This window comes from Erithacus rubecula, assembly GCF_903797595.1.
Source record: "Erithacus rubecula genome assembly, chromosome: 9".
NCBI classification, from domain to species: domain Eukaryota; kingdom Metazoa; phylum Chordata; class Aves; order Passeriformes; family Muscicapidae; genus Erithacus; species Erithacus rubecula.
In genome coordinates this window covers 19,846,546-19,865,651 of record NC_136660.1, presented here as the reverse complement: position 1 = coordinate 19,865,651, position 19,106 = coordinate 19,846,546, and the positions used below count along the sequence as shown (strand labels likewise).

Genomic DNA, 19,106 nt, shown 5'->3' with positions numbered 1-19,106 from the left:
ACATCAGACAAGCCGATTCTCCTCTAACATCTGCTTCTTCCCCTCTACCCAGAATTATGTTATCCTGTCATAGATCTCCTCCTAGCAAAGCATTTAATAGTGCCTCTGGGGAAGCCAGGGTGACATAAATGGCAAAGTGGCTCACATGATGTAGCTCTAAATTAAAAGGATGAATGTAGTACACCTGTGTTGCTTTGTCCTGAGCCCACAACTACTTATTTTCATTCTTACATAGGATTTTCCCACTACTCGATAAGGCAATAACAACCTGTAAACACGTGAAGAGTTAGGTGTGGAATTCAGACTGACATAGACGAGTCGTGCCGGCGACCTGCCTGAGCTGAAGCGTGGCCAAGGCACAGAGGGAGCCGAGCAGAGCTGTGCAGGCGCGGCGGGGGCAGGGCCTGCCCGGCACCCTGCGCTGGGGCACCTCCGGCCCAGGGGAGCGGTGAGCGCTGTGCAAATACAAACCCGAGCATTGTTCAAACAGGACAAGTAACGTTTCCATTCCTCAAGGCATTGGCGAGGTGTGCGTATTTGCCGTGATGTTTAGAGAAATCGTGGGCCAGCTGGAGAGTTAGGGGGGACAGAGGAAAGGACGGCCGGAGGGAGAAAGGGTTATATGGATGATGTGACTGCTGAAGGCTGACGGCAGGCGAGGAGTTTGACTGCCCTCAGCTCCGTGGGTGTCAGCGGCAGTCGTAAAGGAAGCGCGGCCCGCTCTGCCCCAGGTACCTCACGCTGCTGAGGGCGGGGCAGCGCTGCCGCCCGGCCGCGCGCCATCCGCAGGATTTGAAATCCGTCCCGTGGTGCCCCGCGGCCGCCGCTGATTGGCCGGGCCGGGCGGTGCGCCTTTCAAAGCGGCGCTGGCAGCAGCGCGCGCGTCCTAGCCCAGGTCCGGCCGCGCGGCAGCGCTTCGGTCCCGTCGCCGTCCTGCCATGGCTGCCTTCGGCTCGCTGGGCAGCGGACCCAAGAAGGAGGAGAAGGGCAAGAACATCCAGGTGGTGGTGCGGTGCAGGTATGTAAGGGGCCTGTCTCTGGGCGAGGGTTGGGGGCCGGTCCGCGGGCGGGCCCCGGGGAGGTCCCGCGCTGGTGCCTGCGGGACTCGGGCCCGGACGTTCTCAGCACGGCCCCCGGGCAGCCCGCGGGGCTGGCGGGCCGGAGCCGCCGCCGTGTGACGGGCACTGTGCGGCTGTGGCTCTGCCGGGCCGCTGTGCCCGGCCGCGGATCCCCGCTTCGGGGGTCCGCCGTGTCTGGCTGGAGGGAGCCCCCCGTACCCCGAGAGGCCCCGGCTCCGCGCCGGGAGCTGCCTGTCCCGGGCGCCGGTCTGCGGTTCGGCGGCCCCGTGTGCCCCGCGGGGAAGCGGCGCTTCCGCGGAAGGGAGGCTGTTATCAGCGCCTGCTTAGAACAGCTCAAATTGTTGCTATGCCCGCTGTGATATATCTGTCATGTAACTTCATTGATGCAGGCTTTCCAGGGGATAAGCAATAGGATGGGGTCTACTGCTGAAGTAAAAAGGACCAAATCTCTTGGTTGATGAGATGAATTTACTTTTTGGTATGAAGTGATGAATTTAATGTACCGTAAAACTAGGTTCTCTTTGTAATTCTGAGATGGCTTTACAGAGTTGCTTACTCAAGCTACATCAGGGGAGCTACAGGTTGGATATTAGGAAAAAGTTCTTCACGGAAAGAGTGATAAAGTACTGGAATGGTCTGCTCAGGGAGCTGGTAGAGTCACCATCCCTGGATGTGTTTAAAAAAATACTGGATGTGGTACTTGGTGCCATAGTCTAGTTGAGGTGTTAGGGCATGGGTTGGTCTTGATGATCTTGAAGGTCTCTTCCAACCTAGTGATTCTGTGAATTCTGTCATACTAGATCTTAAATAATCTTACGGCATTGTATTTTAAATCTGTAATACTGGTAATGCGTTATGTATGGTGTTTGAAATACCTTTAGAAGCTGGGGCTTTTTCGAGCCAGATATGCAAATATTAGTTTACATATTATGTTTTAATGCCTTTTGCAGTCATATTTTCAAGCTTACAGTTCTGCTTTTATAGATGCACAGTGACTATAGAAATTGAAATCAATTTAGCCTTATCTTTGCAATACAACTATAAAGCCTCTGAAGCAAGTGTGGGATTGGTGAAAGTGTTGACGTGAGTCAAGGCTATTGCAAAAGAATAAGCTTATTGAAGCAATTGCTTTGAAATACTGTCAAGAGCAGCTGTTTTCTTTTCATCTCTCTTAATTGTTCTGGAATAGCTTTATCGAATATTAGTGTCTATTTTAACTAAATATAATGCTCACTATGAAAGTAGCATTAGGACTGTCCACGGTGAAGTGTTCTGCTTTTATTCTAGCTCACAGACTAATTGCTATGCCAAGAGTTAGTTTCTAACCTCTTAAAACTTTCTTTCCCTTTCTAGACTTGTTTTTTTTTTTTAAATCGCTTCAGTTTAAGTAGTAAATGTTTCTTCTACCTCTCTTTTTTCTTTTGCATCGAGTCAGATTGTCCTTATCTTACAGATATGAAGGTAGATGCAGCTGTTTGTTGGTGTCCTAATTTGTTGTCAAAACCTGGTTGATTTGAATGTATAAAAATCTTTTCAAGCAATACATTTACTGAGCTTTGGTAAAGCATGAATTTGGAAACTCAAAATGCATACATTAGTATTATTAATATGCATAATGTGTTTCATACCTAAGAGATTGAATCTGAGATCAAATGTTTCCATGGCACACCAGGAAGCTGCTTGTGTAGTGGTGATGGTGATGATCTGTATTCCTCCTTCAGCCCAGCTAAATTGTTCTCCTTATATCACAGCTATGGGCTGTTGCATCATGTTGTCATCAGCATTTGATTCAATATTGCATTAACTTGCATGTATAACTGCTTTCTTTTTTTTTTTTTTTTTTTTTAAGGCTCTTATTTAGACAATTGTTTGGTATGTTTAATCGTCTACCCCCTGCAATTGAGCATGCTCTGATGCCTGTTAGCTATGTGTGCACCTATATGATCTTGATAGTGGTTATAGGCTTGTTAAAAATATATGTGTAAAAAGCTATAGATGCCCGAGTTGTCTTGCAGTGGATGAAAGGAGAAACAGGGTCTGTAAACAGCCAAATTGCAGCATTTTTTTCTTAAACAACTATTAAACAGATAAAGTAAATAACTTTGTTCTTTTTGCCCAGTTATACTATTCGAGATCCTTAAACTGAGTGATATTACTGCTTCATCTTTTTCCATTCTTGATAGCAATGATTCAAGCCAATATTCCTGTCTCCTGTCCTTTTAGGCCTTTTAATGCCTCAGAACTTAAAGCGAGCTCCTATGCTGTCATAGACTGTGATCAAGCAAGAAAGGAAGTCAGTGTCCGCACCGGGGGAGTGACAGATAAGTCATCAAGAAAGACTTACACATTTGATATGGTTGGTAACTGCTTGTCAAGTTGGGGACTTCTAGAAACAAACTAGTACTTAGTGTGATGTTATACATTATTGTATGGTTAAATGGGATGTGTTATCTTTGTCTCAATAGGTTTTTGGAGCTCAGGCAAAGCAGATTGATGTATACCGAAGTGTTGTGTGTCCCATTTTGGATGAAGTTATTATGGGCTACAACTGTACAGTGTTTGCGTAAGTGAGCCAATAATTAGTATTAGGAAGTTTTGTTTGTCTTTTAGTTTCTTGTTTACATTTTAATTTTTATTCTCACAGTTATGGCCAAACTGGTACTGGTAAGACCTTCACAATGGAAGGGGAGCGGTCACCCAATGAAGAATATACTTGGGAAGAGGTATGTTTTCACTCCTGAGATTTCTCTTGTCTATACTCTGGTTCAAAGTTGAAAACTGCAGAAGGCTAAAGACAACCAAAAGTTGGTGCCTTCCAAATTCTGAAGTTGACTTTCTTTAAATGTTGGTAGATTAACAAATAATCTCATTCATTTGTATGAAAAGGACAGCTTTACGTCTTTAATGTATTGCATTCAACTCTTGCTGATTGAAGGTCATCTTTATTCTCATTTATATCCAGTCAGACTGTTTAGTTGAAACTCTACCCCCTAGTTCCAAATCTCTTTCAGTATATTTATAAATTAAATGGGGTTTTTTTTAATTTATAGGATCCGCTAGCAGGTATCATACCCCGTACATTGCATCAAATATTTGAAAAACTCACAGAGAATGGTACAGAATTTTCAGTGAAAGTCTCTCTTTTGGAAATCTATAACGAGGAGCTTTTTGATCTTCTGAATCCTACTCCTGATGTCGGAGAAAGACTGCAGATGTTTGATGATCCTCGAAACAAGGTTAGTGCTACAAAATTTGTTATCTTGGGGCTTTCAGGTTTGTTGAGAGATGTCTAATAAGCATGTATTACTTTCTGACAGAGGGGTGTAATTATTAAAGGCTTGGAAGAAGTAACTGTACACAACAAAAATCAAGTCTATCAAATCCTGGAAAGGGGTGCAGCCAAAAGAACAACTGCAGCTACTTACATGAACGCATATTCCAGGTACAAATCTTCCACGTTTCAGTAACCTTTTGTTCTCCAAAACAGAATTTTACTGAAGAAGTAAGAAACTAGTACAAACATGACATAATTTTGAGATTGTCTATCACAGTGCAGACTGTCAAACTTGGGTTAGGAAGCCAGAGTTACAATTTTTTCCTTATTGTGTGCTGTGAGATGATTGCAATAGGTGAATGAGGGTGTATCATGCCAGCAGCTAAGCCTACCTGGCCACTCACTCCCCCACCTGCAGGATTTGGGGAGAGAATTGGAAGTATAAAAACTGGAGAGCTCATGGGTTCATATAAAGACAGTTTAATAGGGACAGCAAAAGCTGTGCACACAAGCCAAGCAAGAACTTAATTCCCTGCTTCCCATTATTAATTCATCTCCATGAAAGCAGAGCCCCATCATGTGTAATGGTGACTTGGGAAGACAGAGCCCATCACTTCAAATGTCTTTTCCCTTTTTCTCCCTCTTCCCCCCAGTTTATATACTGAGCCTGATGCCATATGGTCTAGAATATCCCTTTGGTATTTTGGGGTCACCTGTCCTGGCTGTGTCTCCTCCCAACTTCCCATGCACTCTGAGCCTCCTTGCCAGTGTCATGGCATGCAAAACCCTGACAACATCTCTATTTTATCAATCCTGTGTGCAGCACAAATGCAAAACACAGCACCATATCAGCCACTGTGAAGGAAACTAACTCCGCCCAAAAAAAAACCCAGTACAGACCACCATAAAATCTGAATGCTTCTCAAGCTATAAAGGAACAAGCTATTTCTCCCTGCATTGTTTTAACCTAAGCTTCTCTGGTTTAGAGTTTGCCTGCTTTGTAATTAATACATCCTTTGTAAATATGCAATGTCTGTTTGGAACAAAGTTAACTTTTTCAGAGCTTTCTATGCCTATGAAAACAGAAGACCTAAATCTGACAGATACATAAATGAAACACATTGCATGTATTAGCATGAGATAAATACTCCTTGCAATAGATGCTGTATACTTTCAAAAAGAAAGATGTTTAGTTGATATACCTGTGTCAGAGGGGTAGGTTGTCTTTATTCTAACTGTTCTAGGTGATTGGGTGTTTTGGCCAGTCACATTTAGTAAATAAACTTGGTGTAAGAGCCTTGAGTATCCTTTCCTCTCCATACCAACAATAGAAAATGATACATTAGGATTTGTTACTGAAGTTTGGAATTTCACAATAACGCATAGATCTGCTTTTTACAGATCAATATGAGGCCCTCAAAATCTGTAATTGTAAAATTTGCAAACTAGGTTGTGGAAGTTGGGGATAAGATTGTATGGCAATAAGGGCTACTTCATATGGTTGCAGGCTGTAGAATGTAATAGAGGCACCTGGGAGAAATAGCATTCTTTTTATTACTGCCTTCACATTCTTGAGCTACAGATGTGATATCTGTATCACTGCTAACAAGTAGTGATCCAGTGTTGCAATAGTAAGGGGTGTATCCTGCCTGTATTATATTTTAATTTCAAGATATACTGAGCATGTCTATTGACTGGTGGAAGGAAATGGGTATTTTCTACCACTGGCTGGAACACAGAACTCATTTTGTCTGAGTTTCTAGGGAGTTTTGAGCATTTATTGTGCCTGAGGTGTTTTATGTATGGTCAGACTAGTGAAATTTGACATCTATGGCTTTCTATATATGTCAACTTCTTTAATAAGTAAAAACTCAATCTAAAATCATCCTTACTATGAGAGTGGTGAAACACTGGAGCATATTGCCCAGAGAAATTGTGAGTGCTCCATCCCTGAAAGTGTCTAAGGCCATGTTGGATGAGGATTTGAGCAGCCTGGTCTGGTGGAAGGTGTCCTTGCCCATGGTAGCGGGGGGGGAGCCAGATTAAACCATTGCATGATTCTGTTGTCTTGAACTGTATTACTATTTTTGGTTGAAAAATTAATTGAACTTCTAAATTTTTAATGTTCAATTCAGCTAGTTGCTGAATTTTTTTAACCTGCATAAAGGAAGTTATAGTCCTTAATCTTACATTCTGTGAAACTGTTCCTAGTATAAGGACTGAAAAAAATCTCCAAATCATTTTTAATGAGATGCTTATGAGCTGGGAATACGCAAATGTAAGCAAAACCAAGGCATTTCTCATGCTTTTCCTTGAAATAAGATAAAATTTATAGGATTGAATGAGTCAAATGTCAGCCAGTTGCTTCATCACTGGTTTTAAACTGTATTCATATGTACACACACAAAATTATACTTAGCAGAATACCTTTCTGTACTGAAAATTTAATCTGTAGCTCATGGGCTAAATGTATTCTCTATAAAGAGCACAGAACTTGCAGCAGTTATGTAACAACTAGATATTTAGATTTAGTGGAACATCTGAAACTGGTTTCTTTTGCAGCCGTTCCCACTCTGTGTTTTCAATTACCATCCATATGAAAGAAACAACACTAGATGGAGAAGAACTTGTTAAAATTGGAAAGCTAAACTTGGTAAGTATTTGAAGTAAGGGTCTTTGATAGAATTTTTACTCACAAACTAGATTTTACTAAGATTTTTTTCCTGATAAGGGGAAAAATTATTGTTTTCATAAAGTCATGTGAAGTTTGCTTGTCACTCTGAAAAATATCAATCCCATTTGTTACCCCAATGTCTCCTGAAAAACAAGTAAGCTCTTTTTAGTGTTCTGCAAGACTTTGGGGCAAGCATTCTTCACAGGGTGATTGAGACAGAATCATAACCTGCCTTTCAGGTTGATCTTGCAGGAAGTGAAAACATTGGTCGATCTGGGGCCGTTGACAAAAGAGCTCGTGAAGCTGGAAATATCAACCAGTCTCTGCTGACACTAGGAAGAGTTATTACTGCTCTAGTGGAAAGAGCCCCTCATATTCCATACAGGGAATCTAAACTCACAAGAATCCTTCAAGACTCTCTTGGGGGACGGACAAAAACATCAATAATTGCCACAATTTCACCTGCTTCTATAAATCTTGAGGTAAATTTAAAGTCTGAAAACCAATTCATAAAATAATTAATATATTTTGCTGATGATACAAAAATATGAGTTAGTGCCTCAGCTTGACCTAGTGTTACATCTGTTTTTTACAGGAAACGTTGAGTACACTGGAATATGCCCATAGAGCAAAGAATATCATGAACAAGCCTGAAGTTAATCAGAAGCTAACAAAAAAAGCTCTTATTAAGGTAACAACATATAGCTTAAAAAATGAAGTTACAGGTTAGGCATGATTTGTTTGTTTAATGTAGTCTTTGCTGTGCAGGAGTTATGAGAATGGGAGATGCTGTAAGTAGTAGCAGTGCTTTTTTGAAGTGATTTTAATTACTGATCTGATGCTTTTAAACTAGAGCTGCACTGATATAGCAGTGGTCCGTGCACATATTGGAACTGTTGATAAGATTAAAGTTGAACAGAGGGCTATTGCTACTAGCTGTGACTCTGGGTATTACATGTTTGCAATTTTGCACTTTCCCTTGCTTGAATTAAAGGAACTGGTCAGTAAGTACAAGTAAAGAGCCAGTGTAAAGTAGCTGTTGCCCCTAAGGAAGCTGATTCCCATTTTAAGCTGCTAAATGCAACCAAATATGACCTTCAAATGGAAGGTTTCAGTGTCCTACCTAAAGCCATTATATATCCAATTTAATATATACAAATTTAAATGGTGCTATACAGAACTTAGAACAGAGGTGAAGTTGCTCTTGTGCTTATGCAAAACTTCTGTAGAGCACTACCTTTGTGAAATACCTGTTAAGCTGAATATTGAGACCAAAATAGAAATGTTTGGGTTTATATGTGATTGTTTCTTTATGCAGGAATACACTGAAGAGATTGAGCGTCTGAAGCGAGACCTTGCTGCTGCTCGAGAGAAAAATGGAGTCTATATCTCTATTGAAAACTATGAGTATGTCTGCAAAATTTCTATAAAATAACTAGCAACAAATCTCACATACTGGTACCTATCTTTATATAGAAATACTTTCAGATCTATTTTTAATACAGGATGTTGGAGATAGTCAGGAAAACGTAACTGTTTGGTCGGCTTGTTCTTTCAAAATTCATTATTATGCCGATAAAATAATAGGCTTGCACTGAGGAATTTATGTATGTGTGGAACTTGCCTTAAGCATTACCCAGCATATGGATTTACACATGCAACATTTTTTTTTTTTTTCCCCCAGTGTAAGCTAATACAGGAAAGTAAACTTGATATACTTCATTTTAATAGGGCTAGTTAGCACAGAAAGTTTATAACGAAAATTTGTTTTACATCTCTTCTGCCTTAAGTAAAAATTACCTGCTATTCATATAGAATTTAGCAATACTTATTTTTCAAAATTACTGAAAATGCAGTGTAAAATCTTGAAACTGCCTCTTACTTGACTAATTTCTTTGTTTCTTTTAATCCTCCCTTGAGAGCCCTTAATGGAAAGCTGACGGTTCAGGAAGAGCAAATTGCAGAGTATATTGACAAAATCAGTGTCATGGAGGAAGAAGTGAAAAAGGTGAGTGATGTTTTTCAACTGTGGCTTAAATCTGCCAAAAAATGGAAGAAATGCGTTCCTCCTCTCAGAATGAGGAAACAAGTTTGAGGAAAAAACAGCCAGAAAATTTTTTTGTTGTTGATCTAAAGTTCCCCAATTAGTCAAGAATGGAAGCTTCCTGGTCATTGAAGTTAGGGATTTGAAATAGTATATATGAAATTGCAAGTTGCAATACTTATTTTTAAAGCTGTTTTCATGTCTACTACTGTAATTTGCTTGAATTTTCAGCAAAAAAACCTGCTTGTAAAATGGTATCTCACATAACAGGCATCTGCTTAGGAGCAAGGAATGAGGGGAGATGGGTAATGAGCTTCCTTTTAACAAATCACATGAAAATTGGAGCTCCTTGTTTAAGAGAAATGTAGATATTAATTTGCTGGTAACTCCTCTGTGTAATCATCTTTACTGACTCCTTTCAGTCTGTCTGGTTATGTTTGTTCAGTGGGTTTGATTTCCTTGTGCTATAATACTAGTTTGGTCTTGTATTTTGAGAAGGGAAGCAAGCGATTATTACAGTGAGAATAGTGTTGGCTTGATGTTTTCAGTGATTACAAAGATTATACAAACCTGTTGTTTATGTTTAAGACCTGAGTCTTACAGCTGAAATTGCATTGCTAGATGGCAATTTGCCTTCTATCATTGTCACATAATTTGAGAGATGTGAAATTGTCAAATTTATAAAAAGTGGTATTGCCTTTTTGATGGTTGTCTTCCTGTTTAGGTCACTGAATTATTCAGAGTCAGTAAAAATGAACTTGAACAGTGTAAAACAGATTTGCAAATCAAGGAGAAAGAACTGGAAGAAACACAAAAAGATCTGCAAGAAACCAAGGTTCAACTGGCAGAAGAAGAATATGTTGTTTCAGTTTTGGAAAACACTGAACAAAAACTTCATAGCACAGCTAGCAAGGTTGTCACAGTTCTTGTACCTACTGTAAAACAGCTTTCTGTGTTTGGGAACTTCATGGGCTTTTCAAGGAAACCATTTGTTGCTAAAGCATGATGTGAGTGAGACAAGACCTGAATTTAAGATGGAAAACTAGGATTAGATTGCAGGACTTTCTCTGTGCTGGTAATGACAGTTGACTGCTCTAGCACTGTGGTCTAGAGCTAACTTTACCTCAGGCCAGTTTGTCTTGGGAGTTCCAGTGCTTTGCAGTATCTATTGTCATGAGGTTTTTTGCAAAATAAATAGTGTTCTTTCCAAATCTTATGCCTGGTCCTGCAAAACAGTAAAGTATACTTACCTGTAGGACCTGGCCTAGTGGAACATGCCCCTGCTCATGGGAGGAGGCTTGGAACTGAATGCTTCTTAATGTCCCTTCCAACCCAAAGCATTCTATGAATTGCAGTAAAAAATAGGAAAATCTTTGAATAATGTTGCCCTGTCACTTCTGTGTTTTTGGGTATGCTTTGATGTGTTTGTAATTAGTCATAATCATCAAACCAGACTTGAAGTGGGGAGAGTGTCTTGCTATTTAAACTGCCGAGTGATGGAACTTGTGCTTCAGCACCATGACAGTTTCTTTCTATTTGGGTTCCTGTAAGATTAGGAGGGAATGCCTGGTTTTCACATGTAGGTGGTGGAGTGTTTGAGACAATAGGTACAGAAATTACTTATGCTCACTACAAACCAGGACTCTCCACAATTTGTGTGAATTCTAAATTATTTATCGCAGGACTAGTACTGGAAACCTCTTGCTTGAGTACAATATTAAAGAATATATTTACTGTCAGATTGTTCAGAAAAAGATTGAAGTGCTCAGGTATTTTTCAGTTACTATTCTGGGATAAACGGTACCTTTATTCCTTAAATATTGAGGAAGTAATTTATTAATGCTTTGATTTTAAAGCCAGAACAAATGGTCTTTAGTAGTTAAATTTTCCCCATGTTCTAAAAGCATAAATGACATAATACCAGGGTCCAGAACAGTAGTGATTTGGTGATGTAAAGGGAAATAAATACCTGTCTTTCTAGAGAGATAACTTATTTACTTCAGAACTGTTGTTGCTTTTCCTTATATATGTGCTTGACTTCTTGTGTAAAGACTTACTGAGATAACTTTAAAAATTACAGTTGCTAAGTACAGTTGAAGAAACTACAAGAGATGTGTCTGGTCTTCATGCAAAGCTGGACCGTAAGAAAGCTGTTGATCAGCACAATGCAGTTGTCCAAAATACGTTTGCAGGACATATGAATGCTTTGTTCAGCAAAATACAAGATTCAATTACTGAAAACAGTTTCAAGCAGCAACAGATGTTGACGTCTTACACAAATTTTATAGGTAAGTGTAATACCTGTATTAACAGTTCATCCTGTAGTAATCTCAAAACCCACTTCCTAAAATGCATCTGTTTTAGGAAAGAAGTGGCTTTATTTATGTGACATGATGATTACAGTTGCACCAGTGATAATGTGTCTGGGATGATCCACAGCCTTCCTGTAAGGGGCAGTAAGATGATGAGTAATAAAGAGTTATTATCTTACAGGGGAACTTGAAGAAAAATTGTAACTCTGGATTTATTTTGTAGGTGAACTCCTGTCTACCAGTTCTTCTACAGCAGATACTCTTGCATCAGTTGTATCAGCATCTTTTGCCTTTCTTAAGGAATTGGTGTCTACTGAAGTTGCTCACATGTCTGAAAAAATAACACAGCATGAGAATCTATCACTTGATTGTAAAGCGGAGCTGCTGAGATTAATTGTTAGTACATTTGCATAATTCTACTGAAATATTTGAAACTCGTTTTGATCAGAAGGGGTTCTATAAATGTACAGAATTTTTTCTGATGCTCTTTACCTGTATCTGCTTTACTACCTGATGATGATTGTCCCTCCCCACTTCCACTCCCATGTCACCCCCACAAGCTGTAATGTACTATACAGCATATATAATAGAGCACAAGAATATGTACATAGTAGCTTCTTACAAATGTAAATGAAAAAACAACCATGTTCTGGTATAATTTTTTTTCTCTCTCTTCCTAGGAGGAGCATCAAACTGGATTAGGAAGAGCAGTAAATAGCTTGACACCAATGGTAGAATTTGTCTTGGGGTTAAACTGTCAGTTCCAGAGTAACATGAAGAAATATTCTGCTGTGACTGACCAGGTAATGCACATAACCTGCCTCTTTGCCTTGTGCTCTTCTATTTTATTTAATTTAAAGATATATTCTTTGTTTTTCTGCAGTATGTCAGTATTTCCACTTCTTGTCTTGCCTTTTACCTTTATCTGGTCCCATGAGTTTTATCTTTTAACTTTCAGACTTTTTTCCTCTCCTGAGTGTGGTAAATTTGCTTGGTCTCTATATTGGCACAACTGTGTGCCTAAAATTGTCGCAGTAGAATGGTAAAACTTGGTTGTTTAAATCCTTATGTAACAAATACTTGATGATACATTTAATATACTCTCCCCCTGTATTTTAGAAATCTGAAAAAAAGTCAACTTAAGCAAGACTTACCACTCCAAAATTTTTCTGCTTTTGTACACATTTTTTTCTATAGTCACTTATTCCTGTGGAATGTGATGCTTTATCTTGTTAACAACCATAAGTGCAAACAACACTGGACTCATTGAAGCCATTTGCTTTAAGTTATAGTTCTAGTCTGTCTAGTGATACCTGTGTAGAACTGCAGCCTCTTTCTTTTTTCCCCTCCCCCATTTTGTCAAAAATTAGTCTTTGTTTCTGGAGGCCTGTTTCTTTTACTTTTATTTTCCCCTCCTGTCAATTACAGCTCATGAGTAATCAACTTCCCTTGTCTGGAAGCTTTTTATTGGTTTTCAGACTTGAACAGCAGATAATCTGTGGCTTACCAGCTCTTGCTGTTCCTTGTCTGCTTTTCTATTTTGTTTACCTCGCATGTCAAATTTTGTGTTTGGAATGGCCCCCATGCTAAGTTCCAGTCTAAACTTTAGATTGTTCCAAGTGTGACTTTCTGCCTTCTATGCACAATACTTTATTAATGCCTTTTGACAATTTCCTTGGGGTAGAGTTTTTTTCTATGCTAGTTATGCTAGGGGAAAATATTAGTTTCTTAAATGAAGATATAAAATCTAACTGTAAAACTTTTTTTTTTAAGATGGAGGGACATAAAAAGGAAATGGATACCTTCTTTGGAGATCTTTTCCTCACTCTGAAAAAAATACAGGAAGAAACAGCCAGTGGCTTTGCTCAGCTTCAGCATAATTGTGACAGTTTAAAAGAAGAAGTGGAAATGACGAGGTTGACACATAGAAAGGTATCCTTAGAGTAAGGAAATATCCCAACACGAAGTGTGATTGTTTGCTTTGATTTAAACTCTTATGTGGTAGTTATACTTGTTCCAGAAAAAATGTTAGGAGGACAGTAACTTGATCCTAATTCTATTCAGCTTTTGTTAGGGTGCTTTAAGTAGTTAATGTAGGAATGTAGTAAAAACCCTCTTCCTCTCGTGTGAGTATATCCAGTATATGAGCTTTTACATATCTCTCCAAAAGCCAAGTGTTTGTATCTTCACTACACAAAAATTGTACCTTCTACTTTAGAATTGCAAACCTCTGCATCTTCTGCATTTTTATATGGGCATTCAAGTACCCTTTAAGGCTGTTAAAAAGTGCAGAATAACAGTGAAACTTGTGGTTATTTTCTTGACAGAGTGCAGCCGAATTGATGTCTTCACTGCAAAGCCAGCTTGACCTGTTTACTCAGCAGACTCAGAAGAACTTAACTGATGTACTCACAAAAAATGGAAGCCTAAAGACCACCATTACTGCTGTGCAAGAAAATGTTCACCTGTAAGGAGCAGATTCTTTTTGCTGTACACTTATGCAGATTAACTGTGTATGAAGCGAACTTCAAAAATGGTTGCTCTTCATATTTATATGCTTATAAAGCCTGCTGGGCACGGTGTGTATGTTAGAGCTGGGTTTTGCTACAGAGTATAGATCATAGTTGGCCTTTCCCCAGAGTAAACAGTAGTTTACTACTGGGGAACAATAGGCTTGCCCTTGAACTTGTCTCTCCTGAGTATGTTGTGATAAGAAAGTATCACTTTGGGAGCAATATGCTGTGTGTCTGGACTTCAGAACTCCATATTATAAAGGTTTAGCTTGAAGCATAACAAAATATCTGTTGCAATATGTTTCATTCAATTGCAGACTGAAAACTAAGCTCTGACTAGAGTTGTTTTTGGTTTGTGATTTTGGTCTTTTGGTTCTGTTTTGGTTTTTTTGGATGGTGGGGGTTTTGGCTATTTTTTTAGCAAACCTACTGCTGTTAGTGCTGTGAATTTACTAAGTAGAACAACAATATTATAATTAACTTGTTGCATAGAATTGTGCTATTTCACTGACTCTGGTCACATATTTCTAAAAGTATACTGTGTTAAAATCTACATTTCAAAATCTCTGAACTCCTATAAATATGTTGTTGCAGGAAAACTACAGACCTAGTCAGCAGTACAAATTCCAATCACACCAAATTTACTGCATCTCTGGATAATTTCTCTCAAGAGCTCCGGAGCATAAATGCTGAAAATGAGACAGTGCTGGAAGATTCCAATGACCACTGTCAACACCTTCTCAGCAATCTCAAAAATGTGTCTCAGGATACCAATACATGGAGTGAATTTACAGCTGCTCAGATGGTCAACTTTACTAATCAGCAGCTAATGTCATTCAAGGATGAGAAACAGCAATTTCAGTATTTACAAAAGGTACCTATAGTCATTTGTAGTCTAATGCAACATCCTGAGACAAACTTTACTGCAGAATTTGTAGAGGGGAGAAAAAAGTTTTCTGTTATAGTCAAAACAAAACTGTGGGTTTTTTACTAGCAGACCTCATGTTACTGAGCTTAAGAAGATGTAATTAGAGGAAATCAAAAGCCTAAGTTAAGAGGAACTTTGAACTTCAAGTGCCCATAACATCAAAAAAATGGTATGATGACTAATGCCATATAGCTGATTTGTACTTGTGATCAGAGTGTTCTACGTCATCTTGGTAGTGCTCATCTCTAGTTCTAAAGCTTTATCTACAGTACAATCCTTGGAAGATGCACAGTGAACAAATGTAGGCTATTTTCTGGAGGATGCAAATGACTTTACTGGTCACATGGAATCAGTATGGGAGAAAACATTCCTTTTAAGTATATACAGGTTCTGGCCTCTTTTCTAAGTTTCTCTGTCATGTTTTTGTTCCGTGTTTTTTTAATATCCTTCATGAATTTCACATCCCACCCTTGTTTTATTGTTGTAATAGGCAGTAAAATAAGTAAATACAATATTTTGCGAATTTTCAGAAGGAAAAACTCAACTAGAAACTTCCTTCACACACAATATTTTCTGAGTTGGAAGGGATCTCCAAGGATCAAGTCCAACACTGAACTAAAAGCTTTTGTGGTCTCAAGACATCTGTATCTCTTGTGCCTGCTGAGCACTTGAGGAGTTTCATTTCACTGGGAAAGGCTGAAAACACATTTTCCTTTTCCCTTACAAATGCATAAAGGTTTTGGTGCTTGTAGGATGTTCAGTTGAATATCCTAATTCTGTGCAGGGTTTGTGCATAGAAGCATGAAAAGTCTGATCTGAGCCATATGGCATCTTCTTTATTCTTGTGACTAGCTTTCTGAAATGATCATACTTTCTAAGAAACTGACTCTTCTGAAGATAGCTCTCAAAATGACAGTGTAAAACTAGCACTGAAACTTCTTGATTTGAGATCTCAGTTGTTTCGTTTCAGGTCATGTCATTAATCTTGCACCACATCTTAGTAGAGAGGCCATAGTCTTACCTTTCCTGTTAACTTGGTGTTTTTAATTAGGTTGTTTTTTTGTTTTGTTTTCAGAAAAATGAAGAAAACTGTGATAAATCAGTAGCTGAAGTTGCTGACCACATTGGCAGACAAAAGGCTGCTGAGGGGAAGGTGCTAAGTGGCCTTCTGGATCAGATAAAGGTGGATCAGGAGATACTTGAGGAGCAGAAGCAGGCACTTAAGGAGGAAGTACAGCATGGACTAACTCAGGTTAATGGTTTCCTGCAAAAGGATCTCAAAGTGGATGTTCCAACAGGTATTTAAGTAGGTTGGGGACACAATGGTCTTACAGAAAACATTTTGAGTTCCAGAATTCATAAGTGAAGGTTAATGGTGACATAATATAACTGGTAGCCTTACACCTTTTTTAAGATGTATGCAAAGAATGGTGACTGAACAAAGCATGATTTCTGTAATGAGTTGATGTAAAATTTGGAATCTGAAATTAAAGCAAACACTGAAAAGTGTATAATCTTCATTAAAGGGACAACTCCACAGAGAAAAGACTACTTCTATCCAGTCACACTTGTGAGAACAGAGCCCCGGGAACTACTTCTGGAGCAGTTAAGGCAAAAGCAACCAAATTTTGATGCTGTAGTAAAGGAGGTGGAGGATAATGCAGGTCAGGTATGTATATAAATGGCAACTGAGGCTCTTGAATGAAGGTTTCATATCATTGAGGTTTTTCCATTCCCTTGTGGAATTGACTTGAACTCAGGGGCCTTTACACTGTACTTGGACTCAAGTGTGCTGAGCTTTTGACAAAAACAATCTCTTGAAGGATATTAATGATTTAAATTTCATTCCTATTTTTCAAAAATTGAAGTTCTATGTCTTTTATAGATATGATCATGCTTAATACATTCACTGAGGAAATTTAGACATTAAATACGTATTTCTGAAAAACTTGTTTTAGGACCTGTTGGAAGAAGAAGGAGAGTTGCAAGAATCCAGTGAAAACCTTGCTTGTGACAATTACTTAATGAATACAAATGTATATTGCCACAAAAATGGTGGCATTCCTTTTTTCCAGGTAACTTCTACAATAAACAAAGCATGTGTATTTGAGAGAAGAAATATTGTTCCATAACAGTGCTTTAGTTTCAAGTTACTTCTTATATTTTAGGGTAGTCTCACAACTTGTTCAAATCTTATAGATAATGCTTTGTTAACCTTGTGCTAAAGTAACAGCAGATTCTGATAGTAGTTAATAGTGGATAAAATAATGCAGATTTCTGACAAACTGGGCAGACAGTTGAAAACTTCAGCAAATAATCCTGAATAAAGAAAATTGTCCTAATTTTCTAGACATGTGTTAATGGAAGAAAGTACATGCAGTATTTTCATAGTGGCCTGACAGGAATATTGGTATTTTTAAGTCTGCATAGGGTTGGGGTTTTTTTACTTACTTGCTTCTGATCCTTTTGCTCTACCAGTGTATCTGTAAACTACTTGGTATGTAAGTCTAGGGGTTTTCTTCCTGGGGAGAGCAAGTTTTCTTGCTGTAGACACTTTAAAAATAGTTGCTGATCTTCTGTATGTCTGCAGTCAGTCTCTTTAGTAAATGCAGTATATTAGGAACCATTTTCAGGAGTGGTCAACTTTTTTATTCTCAGAATATGTACTACTCTGTATATAAGTAAGAATCTTTAATTTCTTTGTATACTCTTAACATTGGGTATTTTCTTTAAATCCCAGCACAAAAGAAGTCTCAAAAAGGGTAAAGAGAACAAATCTTCAGCTCCAGTGGAGAACAAAATGGAGGATATGACAGAAGAGTTTCTTCAGAAATCTAAGCATCCTTTAAGATTGATGAACTAAGATATAGTCTGTGCAGATCCCTGTTTTTAAATATTTCTATCTTACTGTCTTACTGAGCCATAACTTTTTTTTGTTATTCTCAGTGTCTCTATATAGTAATGCAAAATTGAATCAAAACATTTCCCTGCTCAATCTCATGCTTTGGTTCTATTTTTATATATTGCAGCTTGCAAAATTTTAAGGAAAAAATCCTGTAGATTATGGTGCTGTTATGTTAAATATTCCTCAGTAGATCTAAAATACCAGATAGGAATGTGGAAATATGCTTTGTCAGCATTATGAGTTACCATTTTATGTATTAATTACCTGTAAATAAGTGTTCTGGTTTTATATGTGCGTTTTTATTCTGGTTCCTCTCTTTTTTTCTGTGATACTTCAAATAAATTAACACATGGAAAACAAATGTACAAGCACTTCACTCAGAGTAAAACAAACTTACCTAACTTTCTTATGGTGCCAGGTTTAATTTAGCTAAAACATTATCAGCTATGTCATAAGTCTTGTGCTGTCAGAAGAGGATAGTTCTCTCCCTTGTTTCACAAAAGGCAATAGCTTTATTTCAGTCTCTTCATTCTGTGAAGCCTTACTGCTGGATCTAGGGCCTTTTGTTTGGTTGAATCTCACTCTTCTTCCTTTTAACTTGCAGATGTGAAGTGTTGGTTGGTACATAATGTCTATCAGGTTCTGTATCATAAATTGGCAGCATTTCTTTAAGCTCTAAGGTTCTTAACATTAAAACATGTAAACTTGGTTACAAATACATCTTCTGTGTTCTATAATAGCAGTGAATTTTGAGCAATCTACAAAAGCATTTGACCACCTGTTCTTTTCATGCCTCTTCCCTGGAGATTTGAAGAAAACTTCAGCTGCAGCATGCCAAAGAAGTAGATGAATAGGATTATGAAGGGAGTAGGAAGAGGCACGGGAAGGCAACCTTAATTATATTAAAGCACTATTCTTAGATAATTGTACAAACATGATTTGGAAGATTGTTCACATTTCTGTATTGAGTTTGCAGGCTTAGCATTGATGTTTCTTCAATTAGGTGATCCATGTATTTATTTGTCTTTGACCAAGTATGTCAATTAGTTATACCCCTGGACACCATTCAGACAGCACTTTGCAGTTCTGCTAGAGCCAGAAGGACATCATTTGAAATGACCCTTGCAGTGATTCTCTGAACTGTAGCATGAGGGGAGACCATTAGTCAGTTGTGTCTGAAGACCTATCTTGCCTCATTATTTGTCTTCTTTCCCAGCTGTGGGCAAAGCTAATTGCTTTTTGACAGTTCAATAGCAGGAGGAAAAACATTAATTCCCTTTCAAATTACTAAAAAGCACAAATACAGTTTTGCCTTAGGTTTTTTGGGTTAAATGGGTGGCAGTTCTTGGTACCTACCTTATATACTGGATCTGTCTT

At 38.5% G+C, this 19,106-nt stretch overlaps 1 protein-coding gene across 1 annotated transcript; it reads left to right on the top strand.

Moving 5' to 3' along the window:
• The first annotated feature begins 823 nt into the window (after positions 1-823).
• KIF11 (kinesin family member 11) lies at positions 824-17,804 on the top strand. Its single transcript, XM_079312389.1, has 22 exons — positions 824-1,018; positions 3,303-3,435; positions 3,545-3,642; positions 3,724-3,802; positions 4,130-4,315; positions 4,397-4,521; positions 6,916-7,006; positions 7,267-7,509; positions 7,623-7,718; positions 8,346-8,434; positions 8,948-9,035; positions 9,796-9,984; positions 11,152-11,359; positions 11,607-11,779; positions 12,064-12,186; positions 13,157-13,315; positions 13,711-13,850; positions 14,491-14,770; positions 15,900-16,122; positions 16,351-16,493; positions 16,783-16,899; positions 17,565-17,804. Exons 1-22 carry the CDS (start codon positions 939-941, stop codon positions 17,685-17,687), a joined length of 3,186 nt encoding a protein of 1,061 aa, XP_079168515.1. The 5' UTR covers positions 824-938; the 3' UTR covers positions 17,688-17,804.
• The last annotated feature ends 1,302 nt before the right edge of the window (positions 17,805-19,106 follow it).

Coding starts and splice junctions, on each gene's coding strand:
- KIF11 (XM_079312389.1), top strand. CDS start 939: ATGGCTGCCTTCGGCTCGCTGGGCAGCGGACCCAAGAAGGAGGAGAAG. Junction 11,780..12,063: donor CGGAGCTGCTGAGATTAATT/GTTAGTACATTT, acceptor CTCTCTTCCTAG/GAGGAGCATCAAACTGGATT. Junction 12,187..13,156: donor ATTCTGCTGTGACTGACCAG/GTAATGCACATA, acceptor TTTTTTTTTAAG/ATGGAGGGACATAAAAAGGA.